At 31.5% G+C, this 20,903-nt stretch overlaps 2 protein-coding genes across 2 annotated transcripts; both read right to left on the bottom strand.

Annotated features, from left to right (window-relative positions):
- Window positions 1-420: 420 nt before the first annotated feature.
- Window positions 421-2,359, bottom strand: LOC114425208 (delta-like protein B). The gene is made up of 4 exons (XM_028392026.1): window positions 2,072-2,359; window positions 1,285-1,562; window positions 886-947; window positions 421-797 (listed from the first exon to the last, which is right to left on the bottom strand). Exons 1-4 carry the CDS (start codon window positions 2,254-2,256, stop codon window positions 585-587), a joined length of 738 nt encoding a protein of 245 aa, XP_028247827.1. The 5' UTR covers window positions 2,257-2,359; the 3' UTR covers window positions 421-584.
- Window positions 2,360-6,462: 4,103 nt separating this feature from the next.
- LOC114425210 (E3 ubiquitin-protein ligase RHA1B-like) lies at window positions 6,463-7,265 on the bottom strand. Its single transcript, XM_028392030.1, has one exon. It carries the CDS (start codon window positions 7,130-7,132, stop codon window positions 6,617-6,619), a length of 516 nt encoding a protein of 171 aa, XP_028247831.1. The 5' UTR covers window positions 7,133-7,265; the 3' UTR covers window positions 6,463-6,616.
- Window positions 7,266-20,903: the final 13,638 nt, after the last annotated feature.

Genomic DNA, 20,903 nt, shown 5'->3' with positions numbered 1-20,903 from the left:
GAAAATTTTGGATGACTTAAAGAAGACTTGATTGAGATATTTATATATAAAACTTGTAAAATTCCCTGGAGCACCACTCTAAGTAATATCTCCCCTAACCCTTATGGACACCATTCTAGTAGTTGTATGTATCTCTCTTAACCCTTAGTGGGGTCAAGTAATAAAAGATTCAAATTGCTGAAATTATCAACTTTTTGTTTTTCATTTAAGCCCTCTCTTAACCCTTCGGTGTTTTTAGCACTTTCATTGTCCAATTTCAGCCTTATTATTTTTCTTCAGATTGCAACTAAAACCAAATCTCCCCTAAGATGTGTCCTAAGCAAATTGCTAAAGAAAGAAAAATGGAAAATATTTTGGACAAAACAAACATAAGCCCTGAATTTTCTGGTTTAAGATCCTTGATAGCTAAAACTAGAAAAATGTGCTTGCATTCCATCTTTTTATTAACCACAATCATATAAATACTAGTGCTCAAGATTACAAAAATAAAACGCTACTGCCAATTGTGAAAACTGACAAAAAAAAAAACTACTTGAGCTAATAGTGCTAATAAAATGTTCTTATGCTGGAAAAGGAAGTGCCCACTAATTGTGTGAAATATCACCATGAACCCTCTGGGGTACCATATTGTGGTTGTCATCCTCGTCATCATCACCATCCAATATCCCCTGAGTCTGCATTTCAGATAATTGCTGGAACTTTGCCTCTCTTTTTTTCTTGTTGAACAGTTTCTTGCCATAAATGGCACCAGCAGCAGCTGCTCCCACTGAAGAAACTGCCAAGACAGCCAGTGCCTTCTGCACTTGGCAATAGTACATGGTTATCAAATTGTAGGATGGAATAATAAGAACAACTAGATCTAAGGAGAACTTGTGTCATACTCACATTGGAGTCACTGCAGCTGCTGACTTTAGATGATTTTCTGTCACTTGAATTTGAGTAAAAAACTGTGGTAGAAAATGTACATATTAGGTAAGCCTTAATATATTAAGTTTTCTAACACATTAGTAACTATTAACTGTATAATGCATTTAAGATTGCTCAGAGCTTAGGGTATTTTTATTCAATGCCATAAGCATAATTAAAAAACTCTTACATGTTTGGATCAGTATATAAATAAAATAAATTAGAGGGAATGCTTAGCAATTGATCAAGTTATTTCCAATGTTAAACATGAATGTGTTATAACAACCAAAGTAGGTATATGTTATCATATAACTCTCTTCATTTCAACAGCATCCAAACTTGGTTGTAATTTGTGAAAGGAAGAAGGGAGAGTAGAACCTGTTGGTGTGGTTGGAAGAGAGCAATCGGCACTGCCTTTCCATTCAGAAGGGCACTGGCAAACATCACCTGCTTCAGCCAAGCATTCAGCATTATGGAAGCAAAAAGTCTGACCACAAGATGCTCCAGAATGCTCACAATGCTCCCCAGCAAATCCAGGGGGACATTTGCAAGAGTACTTCTCTCCTTGAACAATCTCCTCACAAGTTGCCCCATGTTCACACCAGAAGGAGTTTGTCCCATCACACATGGTCATTTCTTCATCACAAAACGTACCCCTATAGCCTCAACTCCCCAATAAATAATCTCATTCAGAAAGTTGACAAAAGCAATATTGAATCAAAAAGACTAATATTAATAGGATTCAGGATATGATATCAAACAAGGTTTTAAAAAACAGTCTACCACTCAATTTCGGTCACAACATTAAGGTTTTGGGGGTTACTGTGACCATAACACGGCCACAATTGTTCATAATTTCCCACAATATCAAGGATCATGATGAAACTACCATCTCAACCACAATTTAAATCTTAGATTTAAATATGATAGACAGAAGCAATATTGGGATTTTTTTCATTTAATTTTTAAAAAGTAAGATCCTTTTTACTTTGATAGGCCTAATTGATGACACATAATTTTCCTTTCCAGGCCACCCCTTTATTTATTAATGCTGAAACTAATGAGAAATAACATTTCTTGCTTCAAGAAATTAATTAAACTTAGTATGAATGCTTGGAAAAAAGAGTAGTTGAACTCAAGTTTTGAGGTTTGAAGTGTTTTTTACCCGAGGAAAGTTCTATCACCATTTAAGATGGTGGAAGGATCAGGAAGGTTGCAAGTGCAGGCACCAGTGCTGTTGCACAACCAAGTTTTGCAGCGATCATCATCACATTCCAAGGAATACACACTCAGTGATCCCAAAAGCAACGAAACAGCAACTACTTGACATATTCCTGTGGTGATTGACATTTTGAAGATTCTCTTTTTGAGAGAGTGTGTGTTTTCCTTCACTTTTTACTTCCTTTTCGTCGATACAATGTTTAAGATCAGTTAGAGGGTTACTTACTTAAGATTCAAGCAAAGGTTAGAAAGTTTGTGATGGGTTGATACTAGTGCCTAGTGAGCTCAAACTAGGAAGAGAAGTTGAACATGCCAAAAAGAGAGGATTTTAATTTTAGTTTACCAATATTGGGCTTCACAATATCCTTAATCCTTGAAGTTTATTTGTTAGAACTTGGAATTTTCAAAGGTCAACAATGGCATTTCCGACAATAAAGTTTGTATGTGGTGTTTATTAATTTGGAAGTCAAACGAGGTTTGTGTTCTACTTTATTGTGGAGTCTGATCCAAGGAACTCAAGGGAGTAAGATTAACTGAATTTTTTTCTAGAAACTAGATTGGGTTGAGTAAACAGTAGAAGCACAAATTGCAATAAGATTTGCAAAGAACTTTGATATGCTTGCAATTGACCCAATGGTCTTGTAGGAGCCCAAATGTCATAATAGCAACGCATGCTATACTTAGTGCAATAAAAAAATTTCAACGTACCACAAAATAATATTGTTGTCATAGAAGAGATTTATTGTTGTCATAGAAGAGATTGCTAAGAAAAAATATGATTCATGTCGATGAATAATATTAAGTTCACGAGTTGCTATATCAACTTCCAAACCTTAGAGATCATTTTCATTGCATTTGTTTATTTATTCATTCAATTGGACATTCTGGGGCACTACTTAATGCCACATGCATTATATTAGGAAAAACTGCGACACAAAAAACTCATTACTAGCTTGCATGCATTTCCTGATATTTAAGGCTTAGTTTTGTACATGTTTTTTTCAATTTTTCTAGGACATTGCTACATCTTTTGTGTACTTTTGGTTGCAATGAAGTTGTTGTATGGTGTTTGAAAGCCACTTTATATAATTGCGGTCACTCTGTGACTCTTTCTTTCAATTCTTTTTAAGTTTGATTTCTTTCTTTATTTTCTTTTGAAGTTCTACCGTGCCTATGTGAGTAGAATCCTTTTTTCTAAGATTAGGCTTAACCGTGGATGATTATTGGAATTAATTAAAAAGGCAAAACTATAAGTATACTACCTTGTTTTAAAAAAAGTGTTAATAAAAATTGTATAAATAGTATAGAGTTTAATTTTCCTATATATATCTTAGATCTCTCATGTCCGAAATATAAATGCTTTGTATTTTTACAATAAAAATACAGAGATATACACAAAAAGGTTGAGTTGACCTAAGATTGTTTCGAGTGTTTTAAAGTGAAAATAATGAAAGTAAGAAATAATGTAACTTTTTGAACTGTGCTACTTAGTTGGACAATTTTCATTAACAGTAACAAGTTGCCCTCCATATTCACAAGTCAACTTTAAATTAAATAAAGTTAAATGTTATATCCGGAATATACTCATTAATGTAGTTTAATAGCTAAACTGTCATTGTGTTAAAGAATTAATAATGAAAATAAACTAAAAACGCAACTTTTTAAAAAGTAGGTTACTTAGTTGGGGGTCTTTAATTAATCCATGATAGTTGCCCTCCTTATTCACAAATCACAAGTAAACTTTAAATAAGTCTAGTTTAAATAAATAAAGCTACAATGTTATATCCAGAAAATGCTCATTATATAATGTTAGTCTAATTAAAAGCTAAATTATTGCTTGTTGAATAGGTCATATGTGAACGCAAAAGGATTTCAAATTTTCAATACCAATATGAGTGGACAAGTGGGAACACATCAACCTAGTTGACCGACAGGCCAAAGCCTGCATGGTGCAGGCATAGAGGCACCATTGTTGAAGTTAATGATGCACCCATGTTACCTACTTTCTGGTACTAAATATTACTGTAACCACAACTAGTACTATTTTTTCTTCTCTTGGTCATATCTAATTATTATGCACTATCATACCCATTCATTAGTGATAGACTTTGATTATTAAAGATAATGGTTGTCCAAACTTCGATTGCCTTAAATCTCTTCACTTTGTTACTTTCCTTCTTTGACTTGTTAGATTCACGGGGGGTGTACGTAGAGTACAAAATACAAATCTATCGTATGATAATAAGTTTATATATATATATATATATATATATAATAGAAATATAACAAAATTCTCTATTAATTAATCATGTCAATCTATTTTTAAAGTAATATTTAAGTTTCGGAGATGTTCAAAACATAAACAACGTTATGTACTAGTGCATATATGATAGTTAAATTTAAATGAATTTTATTTTACAAAGTGAATTTGTAAAAGTAATTTTTCCATTTATTCTATTTTAAACTGAGTTTTAAGGTAAAATCGAAGCATAACTCAGTATACAATTAGATGTAAACTGAAAATTAAATAAGAAATTTTTCAATTTTGCTTTTTAAGGAATATTAAGCATTTATGAATAGAGGTATCAAAATGAGTCTAACATATGGACTTATCTTATTAATCCCATACATGAATCAGGTTGAATTGTAAAAATTAAGACCCGAGCTTCTTCTTTTTTTATTCTGACCCGAGCTTATTTTTGCCCAACGTGACCCAAATTTTTATTAGCTTGAAACAAGTATAATCATGATGGGTTGGTCAGTATGTTGGATGATTTATTTTTTATTATGTAATCTTTATAATTGATGAAATCCTAAATGATAAAGGTCATATTACATGTGTTGTTGATGTCCATTTTAGAGTTAATATTTTATACACATTAGTTTATGTTTTAATTTCAAATAGTACTTATATAATTTATTTATTCTGACAAAACTAGTACTTATATAATTAAAAAATTATATATTTTGCTTTCATTATTATCTATTATATTTTACTATAAATAATCACTATGTTATTTATTTTGATTTATAATGATTTAAAATATTTTATTGATTTTTTATATGAATTTAAATTTTTATAATTTAAAAATGAGTGATCCACGGACCATTTGCTTTATTAAATTTTGAAATAAAAATTATTTTTAATAAATGATTTATATACTAATAATCATAAAATTCTATAACAAATACAGTAATTTTATAAACATCTGATGCTTTTTTAATCATTATTTTTATTTCTCTTATGATTAGTGTAAAGTTTAAGGGAGTGTTCAGTGTAATATTTTCTTAAAGGAGTGTTAGTATAAGAAAATAAATAAATGATAGAATTATGTGTTAGTAGTATTTGATAAAAATTCAAGAAATATTATTGTAATTTGTTTTAAATTCTATTATTAATATAAGTATTTTGTAGTGTTTTTCTTAATTCTTTATCCTGAATGTTTTGAGCAGTCCTTAAAATTCATTGTTAAAAAGATACATTATCTAGTTATCTTCAACTACAATGAATGATCACTAGATCTGGTGATTCTGGTCCCCTGAAACCTGTCTGTTCTCATGTTCATTAACAAAGCCACGGCAACCATAATAGACAAGACAATTAAGTCAACAATTAACAACCACACATTAATTTTTCAAGTTAACAAGCGTCGTTAAAATAGTTCTACTATTTCACACTATAAAGATTAAAAAAAAAAAAAAACTCAGATTTCCATGCCCCGGTTTAGGAAGACCCAAAATCTTATTTTCGTCAATATCACTCACTAACACCATAACAAGAATCTTGCTATCACATATCTTAACAACACAAATTAAAAATACTTAATCCGGCTTATAACTAACTTCCCCTGAACACTTAATAAAACAAAAACAATCATCCAAATACCATAATAATCAACTGTCAATTTCATTTCATCATTCTGGAAGCATTGGTACGAAAATCTTAATGCTTGATTAAGAAAGCAACTTTTAGTTATTTCAGTGTATCTCGTAAAAGTTTAATCAAACATAAAAGACGGATGCTAATCAAAAGACACCCTTAATCCACTGCGTCCCGTTTGGAAACGAATAAAAAAAGCTAGTTCAAAGCAATTTCAATTACGGGTCTTAAAACCTCCTCTTTTTCTTTTCTTTATTACAATAACCAACTCATATCATTTCTTTGTGAATAAAATCCCTTTTTTCTTGAACAACAAAGAATAATAATCCATAAGAAAAATTAACCCTTTCATTCAATCATATCATAAATTATCCTATAAAATAATTAAAAATTAATTAATTTTTATAATAACTAATAATAGTGTAGTAAATAGAAATAGAAGTTGGGAAAATGTATATACGAATCCAAAAAAAAATCTCACTTTTTGATTGATACAATATTTTTGTTTTAATTAGCTATATACATTTGGCTACACTAGCTGTCAAGTCCCCCCACCATAATAAAAAAAGATATATATAATTATATAAGTGGAAAAAGAAAAAGAAAAATTCAGAGGGAAGCCGTGTAATCGTCTTGGTAATAAAACTGCGAAACTCCAGAAGCCGCCCATAGTCGCTGGTTGTATTCTTCGAGCTTCTGATGTGGCACCAACGTACTTCTGCACAGCGGACACGTCTTCTGATCGTGATCGATCCAACGGTCCACGCACGCGCAGTGGAAAATGTGCTTGCAGTTCGCCATGCACCGGATTTCCTCTTCTTCGGAAAACTCGCTCAGGCACACGGCGCATCCCGACGGAGGAGGATCTACTCCGGAGGCGCTGGCGAGGTCGCGGAAGGCGGCCACGGGGAGAAACTCTCGGATGAGAAGTGCGGATAGCGTCGGCTCGCGCGGCGGAGCCGGCGGAGGGAGGTCGGAGGGGGAAGGTTCAGTGTCGAGGAGGTCGGAGATGCGGAGGAGGCGGAAGAGGGCGAAAACGAGGGAGCGGAGCCACGCGAGGAAGGAAAGCGCGTGGAGGAACATTTTCGGAACCAGGAGCTCCGGGTACCCTACGGGAAAACCCATCGTCGGCGCGTGAGATTAGTCGCGCTTAGTTTTTTTAGAGAGGGAAAAAAATGGATGAGTTTTGTTGTTGTTTTATATATTCTTTAGAGAGAGAAAGTGGGAAGAGAAGTTCTTGTGAGCAAGTGAGTGGGAGTGGGGGGATATATATTGGGAGTGTTTGGAGGTGATATGCACACTGGGCTGTGACTTAGGAAAGGAGAAAGGCCAATGGGAGATTGCGTAGGTTAAGAGCAGGGTTGGTGGATGATGTGTACATGGGAAAATGGGAAATCCAGTACGCTTCTTATTTGGTAAACCAATATAAATCTAATGTACTTTTAATTTTGATAGGAAATATAATGTTATTTTAACTCGAGTAATCATGGAAGCTTCTTGTATTTTTATAAAGGATTTCACCTGTATTTGCGCTTAATGATTGTGAAGCTTTTGTTTTACTCCAAAGTATTTATAGAGCATGTTTGATTTTCAGTTTATTTAATTTGATGTGCATCAAATTTGAGATTAAATTTAATGGTTCATCACAAATTAAACACAATAGAAAGGAGAAGATATTTTTATAAATTTTATTTTATCACCAATATCCATTTGTAATATATATATATATATATATATATATATATATATATATATATATATATATATATATATATATATATATTTTGGTTCAATATGCCTGTTTAATTTCGAGTATATATATTGGTTCAATGAGTGATATCAGTATATACATATTTTTTTCTATAAAAAGAATTCGACTGATATCTAGTCAAATCAGCATTTTTTGTGGTTCAGGTTAATAACATATTCAACCAAAAGAATACACTTCCAAATTTTTGACTTAATTAAAAGGAATTATATATTCTTCCAAATAGGCTAACCAACCAAGAGGCTACAATTAATAATTTCATCTAAATGAACGTAAGAAAGTGGGCACTATCATGTTTATATGACAAAAACACCAATTTGGGTTATTTTTAGGAATTATTTATTGCAATGGGTCTATTTTAAAAATATATACTTGGTTGATTTGTTTTTTTACTACAACGCATCATTGACAGAGACACTTTCGCTGCAAGCATGACACGTGGAGCCACATGGGAAGGGGCATGTCGACGCGGGAAGCGTTGTCGGCGACGGTGCTTGCTGATCGGGCCAGCCTACCAGGCGTGACCAAAGACGGCGTCAGGCGAGGCGCTGTCAGACGTGTCGGTCTGGCGCAACCAGACGCGTCAGTCTGTTGTGCGCTACGTTCCACGCTTCCCCTATGAACTACGCTCACTCTCACTCTCATCATTGCTATTTTATGTATCATCGTTGAAGTGTTTTACGCTCACTCTCACTTATTGTTATTTTATCTATCATTGTTGAAGTGCTTTATACCGGTTAGAAACTTTGTTCAAAAATAGTAAATGTTTTTATCTTCAATATATTATAGTATAATTTAATATTTATTCTGTTGATGATAACAATGATTTTATTTTGTAGGTGCATACACAAATTCACACGGACGATAAAATGAAATAGTAATTTTTTTATATTTTTTGTGTGATAAATAATAATTTTTTGTAACTTAATAATTTATTTTTTGGTTATAATTATGTTGTGTTTATATATGTTATATTTGTTTGTTGATGACAATAATTATTTATTGTAGTAGTTTTTTATGTCCACCACATATTTAACTATTTTGTGTTGTATTTTAATATTATTATTATTATTAGTTAAGCTCATAATTATTTATGTTGTTGGTATATTTTTTTAATAGCCAAAATTTACATAGACGTTAAAAATAAATGCCAATTGTTTTGCATCATGAATGTGCGAAGTAGTAATTTTTTTTAACTTAATTTATTTTGAGTAATTTGTTGATGATAATTTATTTTAGGTAATAATTTATGTTATGTTAATATATTTTTTATATTATTGTTTGTTGACGACATTAATTATTTATTGTAGGTATATTTTTGAAAAATGAGTTCAATTATTACACTCGTGTATTTAAATGGTAAGATCTACCAAACTAATGATGGTATCACATTCGAAGGCCCTAAAAAAGCTATTCAAATAAAGCATGGTATTAGTTTTGAGAGTTAAAAAAAGGATACACGACAAGGTAAAATTACAAAAAAATAAAAGTATATATACTATCACTTGTAGATTTTTAGTTGTAGGTAAATATATTACACTGCAAATTTGTGACGATGAAGGTGTTGAAACAATGATTGAAAGTTTTCAACAACAACAACAAATGTCTATCATAGAATTATGTGTTGAAGTTGATGTTGCTGGTGCTTCTGCAATTAATTTCACAAATTCATTGTTATCATGCGAAAATAATATGTCTCACAATGAATCGGGTAGTTCAAGAGTTGGAACAAATTCAGAAGAAGATTTTGATGATGATGATTATTTAATATCTAATTCATACGTTGAGGACACTTTAGATGAGGATGAGGATATTGATGAAATATCTGACACAGATGATGAAGTTGCCCGTTTGATCGAACCACTTACAATTGTGCAATCGGGAGAAGGTATATTTATTGTTATATATAAATAAATATTATAATATTTAAAAATTTTATGAATATCATTTAGGTATATTTTACTACGATGATGCTATAAAATAATTCGCTACCCTTGAATTTTAAATTTTTGGTATATTATTTTTGTAGGTGGAAGTTAGACTCCATTCTGGGATTCTGCTTCTCACTATAGTAATATTAATTAAAGTCATCCTAACCAAGAAAATATTTGCAGTTTAGATATGGGATCAACTTTTAATATTGGTCAGGAATTATATGTTGGTATGGAATTTGATACCAAAAGCGCTGTAAAAAATGCATTACAACAATATGTAATGAAAATGCATCAAAGTTTCAAAGTTGTTGAATCTAAATTGCATAAATATATCGTCTGTTGTGGAAATAGAAGCATTGGCATCCCATGCCCTTTTTATATGAGGGTAATTTTATCTAAAAAAACTGATACATGAAAAGTTACGCAATGGGGAGGACCACACACTTGCTTGAATATGAGTATAACTCAAGACCATGATAAACTGGATTTTGATTTGATTCCCACTTGTGTAGTAGGTATGATTATAAATTTTCATTCTTATTTATCCTTTTTTTTGTTTGTTGGTGTATAATAATTTTTCATACTTATTTTTATAGGGATGATCAAAGAAGATCCGTCGCTTAAGATTTCTTTGATTCAAGAGATGATCAATGGAATGTTTAATTACAACATTTCTTATAGGAAAGCGTGGAAGGCCAAGCAAAAGGCAATAACAATTGAATATGGCGACTGGGATGAGTCTTATGCCGCTCTTCCGTCATGGCTGAAACATATGCAAAATCATTCGCCGAGATTGTATTATCAAATTTGTGATGATGATTTTGTTGTTGGCAATACTATCAATCGTGAACACCGGCAGTTCCATCGGGTATTTTGGACCTTCGATCAATGCAAAGAGGCTTTTAAATATTGCAAGCCAATGATACAAGTTGATGGTACATTCTTGTATGGGAAGTATCGCGGGACGTTGTTAATGGCAACAACACAAGATGTAAATAGTCATGTTCTCCCGCTTGCATTCGTTGTGGTTGAGGGAGAAACATTAACAGTGTGGTCATGATTTTTGGCACACTTGCGTGAACATGTGACAGATAAAGATGATATATGTCTCATTTCTAATCGTCATGCAAGTATAAAGTTAACTGTTGCGAATGAAGCACTTAGGTGGCAACCTCCTCATACATATCATGTGTATTGCGTGCGCCACATTGCAAGCAATTTTAATCACAAGTTTAAGAATGGGAAACAAAAAGAAATGTTTAAAAAATTAGGTAACATTTCTTATCTAACATATATTATTTCATATCTAACATATGTTATTTTTTATGCAAATTTTACTGATGTGGATAATTAATTATGTGCAAGATACACCCCGTGTAAGCATACTTTTGATAGAAATTTTGATAAATTTTGTGAGTTGAGTCCCCTAATAAAAGCATGGATTGGGAAGATCTCAAAAGAAAAATGGACAATGGCATATGACAAAGAAGGACGTAGATACGGTCATATGACAACCAATCTATCGGAATGTGTAAATAAAGTTTTCAAGGGATGTCTACCCTTGTGAAGTCAACATACAGTAGGTGTCGAAAGTATTTTGTTGATCGCGGTCATTAAGCACAACGGGAAATACGCGATGGTCAAATATATTGCTCACACGTGATGAAGAAACTTTGGGAAAATCAAGAAAAGACTTGTTCTCACAGTGTTCGGATATATGATATTCAGAGAACAATATTTGAAGTTGAGGAGGCTTTCGACCCTATGACTCAACGAGGTGGACATAAGTGGGCAGTTGACTTGAATGAGCGCTACTGTCAATGTGGACAATTTACTACTTACCATTATCCATGCTCTCATATCATTGTTGCGTGCGATACTGTTAGCATCAACTTCTATCAATATATAGATGTTGTGTATTCCAATGACTACATATTACGTGCTTACTTCGTACAATGGTGGCCTCTTGGGAATAACGATGCGATTTTCCCATTTGATGAGCCGTGGACACTTGTGCCTGATCCAAGTTTTATTCGTGACAAAAAAGGAAGGCCAAGATCAACACGATTAAGAAATGAAATGAATTGAAGGGAGTCATCGCAAACTCGATACAAGTGTGGCAGATGTGGGACAGTAGGACACAACCGACGTAATTGTCCATTGCAATCTCATGAAGACAGTTGTTGATGTCATGTATTAGATATGATAATGAAATTTTTACTTCATTTTTGGTTATTCTTTAACACATTTATGTGTCATTCAAATTATCGTTATTTATTTTTATTTATTTTAAAAGCATTGCACAATAAGATTGAAACGTTAAAGTGGCAATAATTTCTACTCTCCTTTCATAGCGACTATTCCATTCATTAAGCGCGGGTTGCATTAGTCGCATCCAATTTTTTCCTTCTTTTCCCTTTAATGTCAAGTCATGTATGTTGCTGAGTTGCATTACTGGGCCGGGAATAGGTTGTTGCATTCCAAATTGTCTCATGACTCTATCCGGTTGGTGCTATTCCACTCTTTGAAAACAAATAAGTGGTAGGATACATGTCCACAATCCAGATCCAATAAAATAAACTTGGCTCAAATTCATTTCCACATCTCCAGACTAAGGGACCCAGAGGAACTGCATATAAAAGTATAATTTAATAAATTAATTAAGAATGACAACATCATTTAATAAACAAATGTCAAAATTGTTACCTCGTCGCGTTTCATAACATCTAATTTACGATGAAAATCAAGTAAATTGTCATTGCCTATGTGATGAATTTCACCTCCCAACCATCTTCACAAAAAAAATATATAACAAAAAATAAAAATGTTGGATACAATAATCATTAACATCAACCAAGCATATTTATTAATAATCAATTAAAAATAGTAAAGAAAAGTATACCTATAGGCAAGTGGTGTGTTTTGTTGTTGTGGAGGGAATAAACGACGGGGCTAACGTTGGGCATCGTTCCATGCCCATAATTGAATCAAGAGAGTGAAATCGCCTATTGATTTAATATTATAGTCTGTTGCGATGCACATTTCTCTATAAAGGAAACCCAAAAGAATAGCTCTCCGTGCATAAGTGTTGCACTCTCTAAGGTCTCTCAAAAATTGTAAATATCTCATTGGCACCCTTTTACTGCTTTTGTCAACAAATATCACCCCTCATGTGAATATGAATCTTAAGATCCAGGAATGAGCAAATCTTTCAAGCCCTTGTTGGTTGCATGTAAAATCATGAATATTTGTAAATTGAGAAGTCAGCCAACTCAATAAAAGTGAGTTTCCATCAACTGCATCATTGTCAGGCCTGACACCCAATAATTCATGACACAACTCAAACTAGTCGATATTTGTATTGCCAGTTAAAGGTCTTCCATCTACAGAAATACAAAGTAGCACATAAACATCTTGAAGTGTAATAGTTGTCTCCCCACACTTCAAATTAAATGTATGTGTTTCTGACCTCCACCTTTCAATAAAAGCATTAACTAATGCTTCATTTACTTTCAACTGCTCAATTTCATTATCGGGTACAAACCTGAAACTTGTAATAGAGGAATAATTTCTATTGGCGGTGCTTCTCTATGATTGTACACTAGTGTAGCTCGTTAGATAAAATTCTTTCATTAGCACCATTCCAAATATGTTGTGATATATGATTTTTTTACATTCACAATAAATCATCCTCTAATGGTCCAGATGTCACATTATAATGATTAGAAGATGACGAACTTGTCATATTAAAACCCTTGTATACAAAGAAAAAAATTTAATAATCATACATATCTATATAAATATATTACTAACAATTAACAATTGCCAATATTAACACTACTTAATTTATTAAATAATGCTAGACATATAAAATCAAGTAATCTATAAAAATATATTAACAATTTAACAAAATACAATTTAAATGACAAATCATAAATAATAAATAAAAAATAACGATATATTTAAATACATTTTTACACACCATTTATACACAAAAATTCATACATCTATATAAACATATATTACTAATGATTTTATTATAACAAAAACGATATCTATAAATACTAAAAAAATTAATAACATTAACACCATTAACACATAAATTCATGTCATCTATATAAATAAATATTAACAATAATAATTTTATTAAATACGACAATAATAATATATCCAATATATTTTTAAAAATATTAATATAATAAAAAAACTATAAAAATCACAAATAAATAATAATAATAATAATAATAATAATAATATCATTAAAAATATTAAAAAAATACAGACACAAATCATACATATTAAAAAAATTATTTTAACATTAATCACAATATTAATTAGTTAAATGACAAATCATAAATAACACAAATCATACAATATTAATATCATTAAATATTAACAAAAACAATAATATAATATTTAAATGATAAATGATAAATAACAATATTATTATCTATAATTATCTTCAACAACAATTAACAATTTTATATTATTATAAAATAAAAAAACTAATCTAACACACTATAAAAGTAAGAATAATTACCTCTACAAACAAATTCACTAAAAAAATAAAAGTAGAATTCTTTAGTAGATAAATGAACAACTGTAAACAAGAAAAAACAATTTGTTAGATAATTAATAAAAAATAATTAAAATGATAAAGAAATTAAACTAACAGGAAAAATATATAAGGATAAAGAAAATGAACTTGTTGAGAGTGAATAAGATTTTGTTGTAGACAAAATGCCTAGATGCAGAAAAGAAAACATATAAATAATAAAATATAACAATTTATACAAATTAAATAAATTTAAAGCAATCAAAAAAATTATAAACCAAATTGTTGTATAACCACCAAGGGAGCAAGTTTGGAGTTTGAAGTGAGAAAAAGGAGGCAAGGGTGGGGAAGTGTAAACAAAGAAGGAGGAGACAAGGGTGACCAAGGGGGGGATCACAGGGCATTATATAGGCCTGGATGCGCCTGTCACTAGAGCGCGACAAGTAGTGCCTGCTCTGACGGTGCGACCCAAGGTGCCACCACCGACAGCGCGTTGCACCTATTTGTGAGCGTAGTTGTGTGCGTAGGGGTCTGGACGCGCCTGCATCAGTGCCATGACTTGAAGCGCCAACCTCAGCACCACGTTTAGTGACTGTCCCACCACCCCTGCGACTTCGTCATGTCATACCACGTGTCGTTATTACGTTGAATGCGTCCGACGGTAAAGCGCGTTGTAGTAAAAAAACAGACCCGTCCGGTAAATATTTTCAAAACAGACCTATTTTAGTAAATAATTTATAAAAGGGACCTCAATTGGTATTTTTGCCAGGTTTATATTGTCATATTCCAATGATGTTTTATTGATAGTTGGATATTAACACTGCTTTTATTTTAAAAAAATTGTTCTATTAGAGTCGTTTTAAAAAGCCAAAAAGAGATCGAGTATATTTTACAAATAAAGATACATGAAGCTTAAAAAATGCATTTGGCATAATTACTTATTTTTTACGAAAAAAATCTAATCATGTCAGGAGAAGATCCAAATTTAAATAACACTTACATTTCGTTTTCAACAGTCTAGATTCCATGTTGTATATTTAATTTTATTTAATGATACGGATGGATGTGGACGATTGAGCTAGGTTAAGTTTTTGTTTTGTCTTCATAAATTAAAGTGCGTATGGCTTGCTCTATCCTTCGCAGAAGCTGAGGGTTACTTTAAAAAATACTGCATAAGTCTCACATGCTTCAATAATAGGGAAAAGTATATATAATGGGCAATTGATCATCGTTATCTTCTTCTTCCAATTAACAAAAGAAACGTATCATCTTCTGAACGGTCATGGAATCATAATCTACGTGTAAAGAGCATAAACGATTATATGGTTATGAAGAACATGAACAATCCATGTTCTGTCTCAAATATAAACATATTTAATTATGTGCTATATCTATTTGGTATTTTCATATCATGAGCCTATCAATAAAGAAATAATACAGTTTAAGATAAACAATGCTTTAGGCTTTTGTTAAAGCCGCATAAACTGTTAGAGTTCCTTTTTTCCACCATTGTAATTTCCTTATGTAGGGTCGATTCTGATACAAGAAGTGAGTTTTTAACATTAAATTCCACTTTTTTAGTTAATAAATTTCACTTATAATTTTTAATAAACTTTAGCTAATAAAAAATAAATTAAAAAAACAATTCTCCCCGAATATAAAACATATTCTCTCATGGCACATGTTTCCATTGCACTTGACACTTGTTTTCAATATCAACACCAATAGAGGTAAAATCTAGGTCAAAGACTGTTCCAAGGAAGGCTTGCGTATAGACTAGAAAATCAACTACGCGTCAAACTTGGTCAAACATATTTACTCGGCGATATCCGTGGGATCAATTTTTTTTTTTTTTTTGGGTACATGTGTGATCAAAGATGAGAAATTTTAGACAGAGAGAAAGAAAAAAGAAAAAAAATTGATAAATTATATTTGATGCCATCAGAAAGAGATAAATAAAATAAAATAAAAATATGATTATATGGATATCGTTATTTATTACTAACAAAAATAAAAATATTGTTTTCCACCTGTCAATTCTATCTTGATTGGTGGGCTTGACGTACGAAACTCCAATAAATCTCTTGAATCTTGTGTGATAATATAACGAATATTAATCAAAACGATGAGTGAAAGAAAAGAAATTAACATGCTAGGTGACCACAAAAAGAGAAAAGAGAATGGAACCCAAGAAATCAAATTAACATGCCAAGTATTTCAAAACGTATGAGGCTATGAGCTATCTCCCGGGCAGTTCTATTGAACAAAAATTTATTGACAATGTTTGATATATTTGAAGGTTAAGCATATATAATGCTCAAATAAAATCATTTACTATCATCAAACAATTCTTTTATATTATTAATTTGAAAAACTAAGCAAACACATATGTGTAGAGTTTATTAAATACGTTGTTGATGACAGTAAATCACAATATTATAAATTACAATAGTTGTCTCTGACACAACACGATTGTAAACACATGCTGTAACAACATCAAGTAATTTCATTAACCAAACTATAATTCAGTCCTTGAGCTTAAATGATGATACCAACAAGTTTTTCAGTCTAATTCATGCCAGTGCTTCACCTAATTAAGTATAAGAAGAAAGTCACGAGGGCTTTAATAACTTCAATCACACTCTTAATTAACATTGGTTTATTTATATAAACAAAACAACAAAAGGGAACATAATTTCCATGCAGATGTAGTTCTGATTTTGAAACCTGGCCTACCTTGTGATCTGTCTCTGATCACATATATAATGGCCACAACACTGTTGACCACACGAAAAGAAAGATATAGATAAAGGGGGGATTAATCTAATAAGCATCACGCACATATACAGGGGACCAAGTGAACAGGGTTTTGACATGTCCATTCAAAAGGACAAAGGGAATCAAAAGGGGCAAAAGAAAATTAATATGGACCATTGGTGATGGTGCATGCGAACCTGATCAATCAGCATGCATAACAACATGGTTGGGTTAACATTACCTAGCATGCAGGTCGATTAGTATAAAATTATTTTAGTTTAATTATAATTCTTAAATTAGAATTCTGAATATGAGACTGCATGTTTGAAAAAAAAAGTTTTATTATTTATATTAATTTTATTTGACTTAAATATAAATTTTTCTGATATAAAAAAATATGATTGGATTAACTAGGAAGCCATGATCACCCTGATGAAAATGAATGTGGCTTAATTGGTGCACCATAATACATGAATCATATGAAGTGATATCAAGTCACAGCTAACGTTTGAGGTTTGATTGGAGTGCTAAGTTTTCGGCTCTGCCTGGTCATTCCAAGACACTAATGGCCCAACGGTTAGAATACCACATTACAAGGCTATAATAAGCTTTCTCTCAACTTTTTCAATAGCGCCAATTTCCTACATATACTGACATGAAATTGAACTGAAAATGTATGTATAAATTATGGGTGAGACATGAATTTCAATAATATTAAGAAATTTGCCTTAGTGAGAAAAGTAGACCAGATGGAGAGAAGACAAACAATTCGAGGCAGAGGAAGACCCAAAAAGACTATAAGAGAGGTTATAAAAAAGGATCTCGAACTTAATGATTTAGATAGAAATATGATACTTGATAGAACATTATGACGGAAGTTGATCCATGTAGCCGACCCCACCTAGTTGGATAAGGGGTTGTTGTTGTAAGAAATTTGCCTTAAAAAAGCAAGTAATCATTATTTATTACATCAATTAATAATATTAGTTAGGCGAGGCTATTATCATTTTGTACACGCCCTAAGGAATAATATTACTTGAAATTGAGGTTTGGTTCCCGGGTCCTCACATCATATGGTTTTTTCGGTATCAAAAAATTTAGCGACAGAGAATGATTATCCCGTTCCGTTCAAGTTAGGGAACGCTTTTAGTGTTGATATAAATATTTACATTTAATAACATCACCCTCAAAGAGATGAGTGAAGATTTAAACTTGACATGTCGTATGACTTTATTTTATTCTTCTCAACAAATCCTTTAGGACTCCTCATATTACTTGTTGACTACAAATCAAAATTCTTATGGTTTATTAAATATTTTTTTACAGCATAAATTTATTAAATATTGAAAAATAATAATAAAAATACTTAATATTACATAAATGTCAAATAATGTGTTCAATACACTTAATTTTAAGTTATTAAGATTCATGATAAATATTATTTTTATTATTTAATATGTGTTTTGTATAGTTTTGAACTGCAGACAGAAAAAAATTTCACAATCTTGTATTATAACCACGGATTTGCTTGTAATATAATACAGTATTTCATAAGTTTACAATATATATTGTAACTGTAACAACAATTTAGACATGTTTAATGCATATATGTGTGATGATTGTTTTAAGAAAAATAACTACCTTATTATTATTATTATTTTAAAAAAAGTTTAAAAATAAACTAAAGTAAATACGTAATTAATTAATCTATTGTAATATTGCACATGTTATCTTAACCGATTAAACATTCACTGTTTATTTATTTATTTGATATCACATTCGAACCCACAAATGATTCAATCAAATATGCACAATGAATTAACGTGGAAGATTTAATTTCCACATCTCCATTTGTTATGATAGCATAAGAATGAGCTTTACTGCTAGGCTACAATTTTTGTCTAGATTTTTAGAACAGTGTTGCCAACAGCTATCATGTGCCAAAAACATGGTGTAGGGGACAGAAGAACAATTGTTCAAGCAGAGGTCATTTGAGCAAAGACAAAAAAAAATGTTGATAGGCTACAATAATACAAAGTATTCACCCAAGACCAAGTTCAATACATTACTCTCAAAAACTTTAATTTTAGATCTAATTGTATGCAGAAAATGGTAAAAATTTGCATGAACTTTTAACAACTCTTCATGTGATGACTTTTTTTATTCTCTCTCCCTATATACAAAAATGTAGAAAGTATCCTCTTAAAATTAATTATTCATTTAACAATCAGAAAAGAAAAAGAAATCAAAAGTGGGCCATAGATTTATGTCATCATCAAAAGAACACCCCGTTAAGAATAATTGAGAGTATATATACTTTCCTAAAACAAAGAACATATAGATACTCATACACTTTGAAGTTAATTGATATGGTTTTGCGATAAAAGTGATTGTTTGAATCTTTTCTTTATGCCATATATGGTTCATATAACAAGGGACTAATGGTGAACATACAAGGGACCCAATACATAAAACCAATATGTTAAATCTGTACGTGCTTCCCACTCGCACTTCACGTCAAGCATGCACACCCACGTGGTCACCTAAGGTATTGCCTTATCCCTCCAATTACTGGATTGCTAATTTTTTGACTCTTGATTTGGATCTTCTTGTGTTAAAGTCTTTTTGGTGGTCCTCATGACCTGCTTAGTCTATGTCGCAACTCCATCATTTTATTCCTTTTTCAACTATTTTGATTTCGGTATGATTTTTTATTTGGACGCTTCAGTTTCACTTCCTTTCATCTTATTATGATATATATTTATCTGCGTCTTTATCATTGTTGTAGCGTGAGATACTTGTATGAATCATATAATTAGATAATTAGTCGAATGAATAAATTAACTAAGTGTTTCCATACGATTCAAAAATAAGATCAATCGGTTTAGTACTAAGAAGGGGAATCTGAAATTCCCAAGCTACTTCGGTAAACGTTTGGTGTAAGTGATTGTGAAAAGAAGAAGAAAGGAAAATATATATATACTTGGGAGAGGGTATATGTGTTCGTTCCTGTGGTTTGGGGTGGAGGAAGCAAAAGAGGAGTACAGAAAGTAAGAGCCTCCCATCAAAGGCAACATAGATGAGCATATAAGTATTGGAAACTCTACAAATCATATTGTCTATTTACACCCACGTTTGCTAAGTACTCCCCTCCCCATTCTTCATATTTTTTAATTGTCAATTATACCCTTTTGTTTGTTAAAACATAATTATGAAAATTAATTTATGGAACAACATATATCAATTCTGGAAAGTAATTTTTGGTAGTGATAGACAAAATTAAATACGAAAATATTGATAGTATCTTCATCATTCGCAATAACCACTAATCACTAATTGTTGGATGCATATCTATTTTGACACTAGATATTGATAGAATCTTAACCCATATCTAAAGTTCTCAATAGATGAAACATGAGGAGACACCTAATGGTGTGTTGCAACTTTTATATGTGATTATTGTTACACTTATTTATGAAATTACGTTTTAACAAAATACACATAAGTTCAAAAACTATTTTTCAAAATTGATAAATGTTGTTTAAAAAAGTAGTGTATGGAATTATGTGTATTTTGTTAAACTATATAGTTTTGGAAATTACTTTCTCGAAAGTATTTTTTATAACTATATGTTTTAACAAATAAAAGGGCATAATTGGCAATAAGATTAGGGAGGGGTCTAGTTAGTAAAATGAGTAGTAATAGCAAGTGCCAAAAAACCAAAAGCAAAAAATTGGGCCGAGCCCATCAACACAACCAGATGAGTTGTACATTCATGAGTCCCAGATCATATGCATGTGCATGTGATTCTCTAGCTTCGGCCATTCTAATTTCTAAATACTAAATAGAGTGCTGATTTGTTGACACCCACAAATTTTAAAC

Source organism: Glycine soja, chromosome 9 (assembly GCF_004193775.1).
Source record: "Glycine soja cultivar W05 chromosome 9, ASM419377v2, whole genome shotgun sequence".
Lineage (NCBI taxonomy): Eukaryota > Viridiplantae > Streptophyta > Magnoliopsida > Fabales > Fabaceae > Glycine > Glycine soja.
The sequence above is the reverse complement of the archived record's forward strand: the minus strand, read 5'-3'. Positions and strand labels throughout refer to the sequence as shown.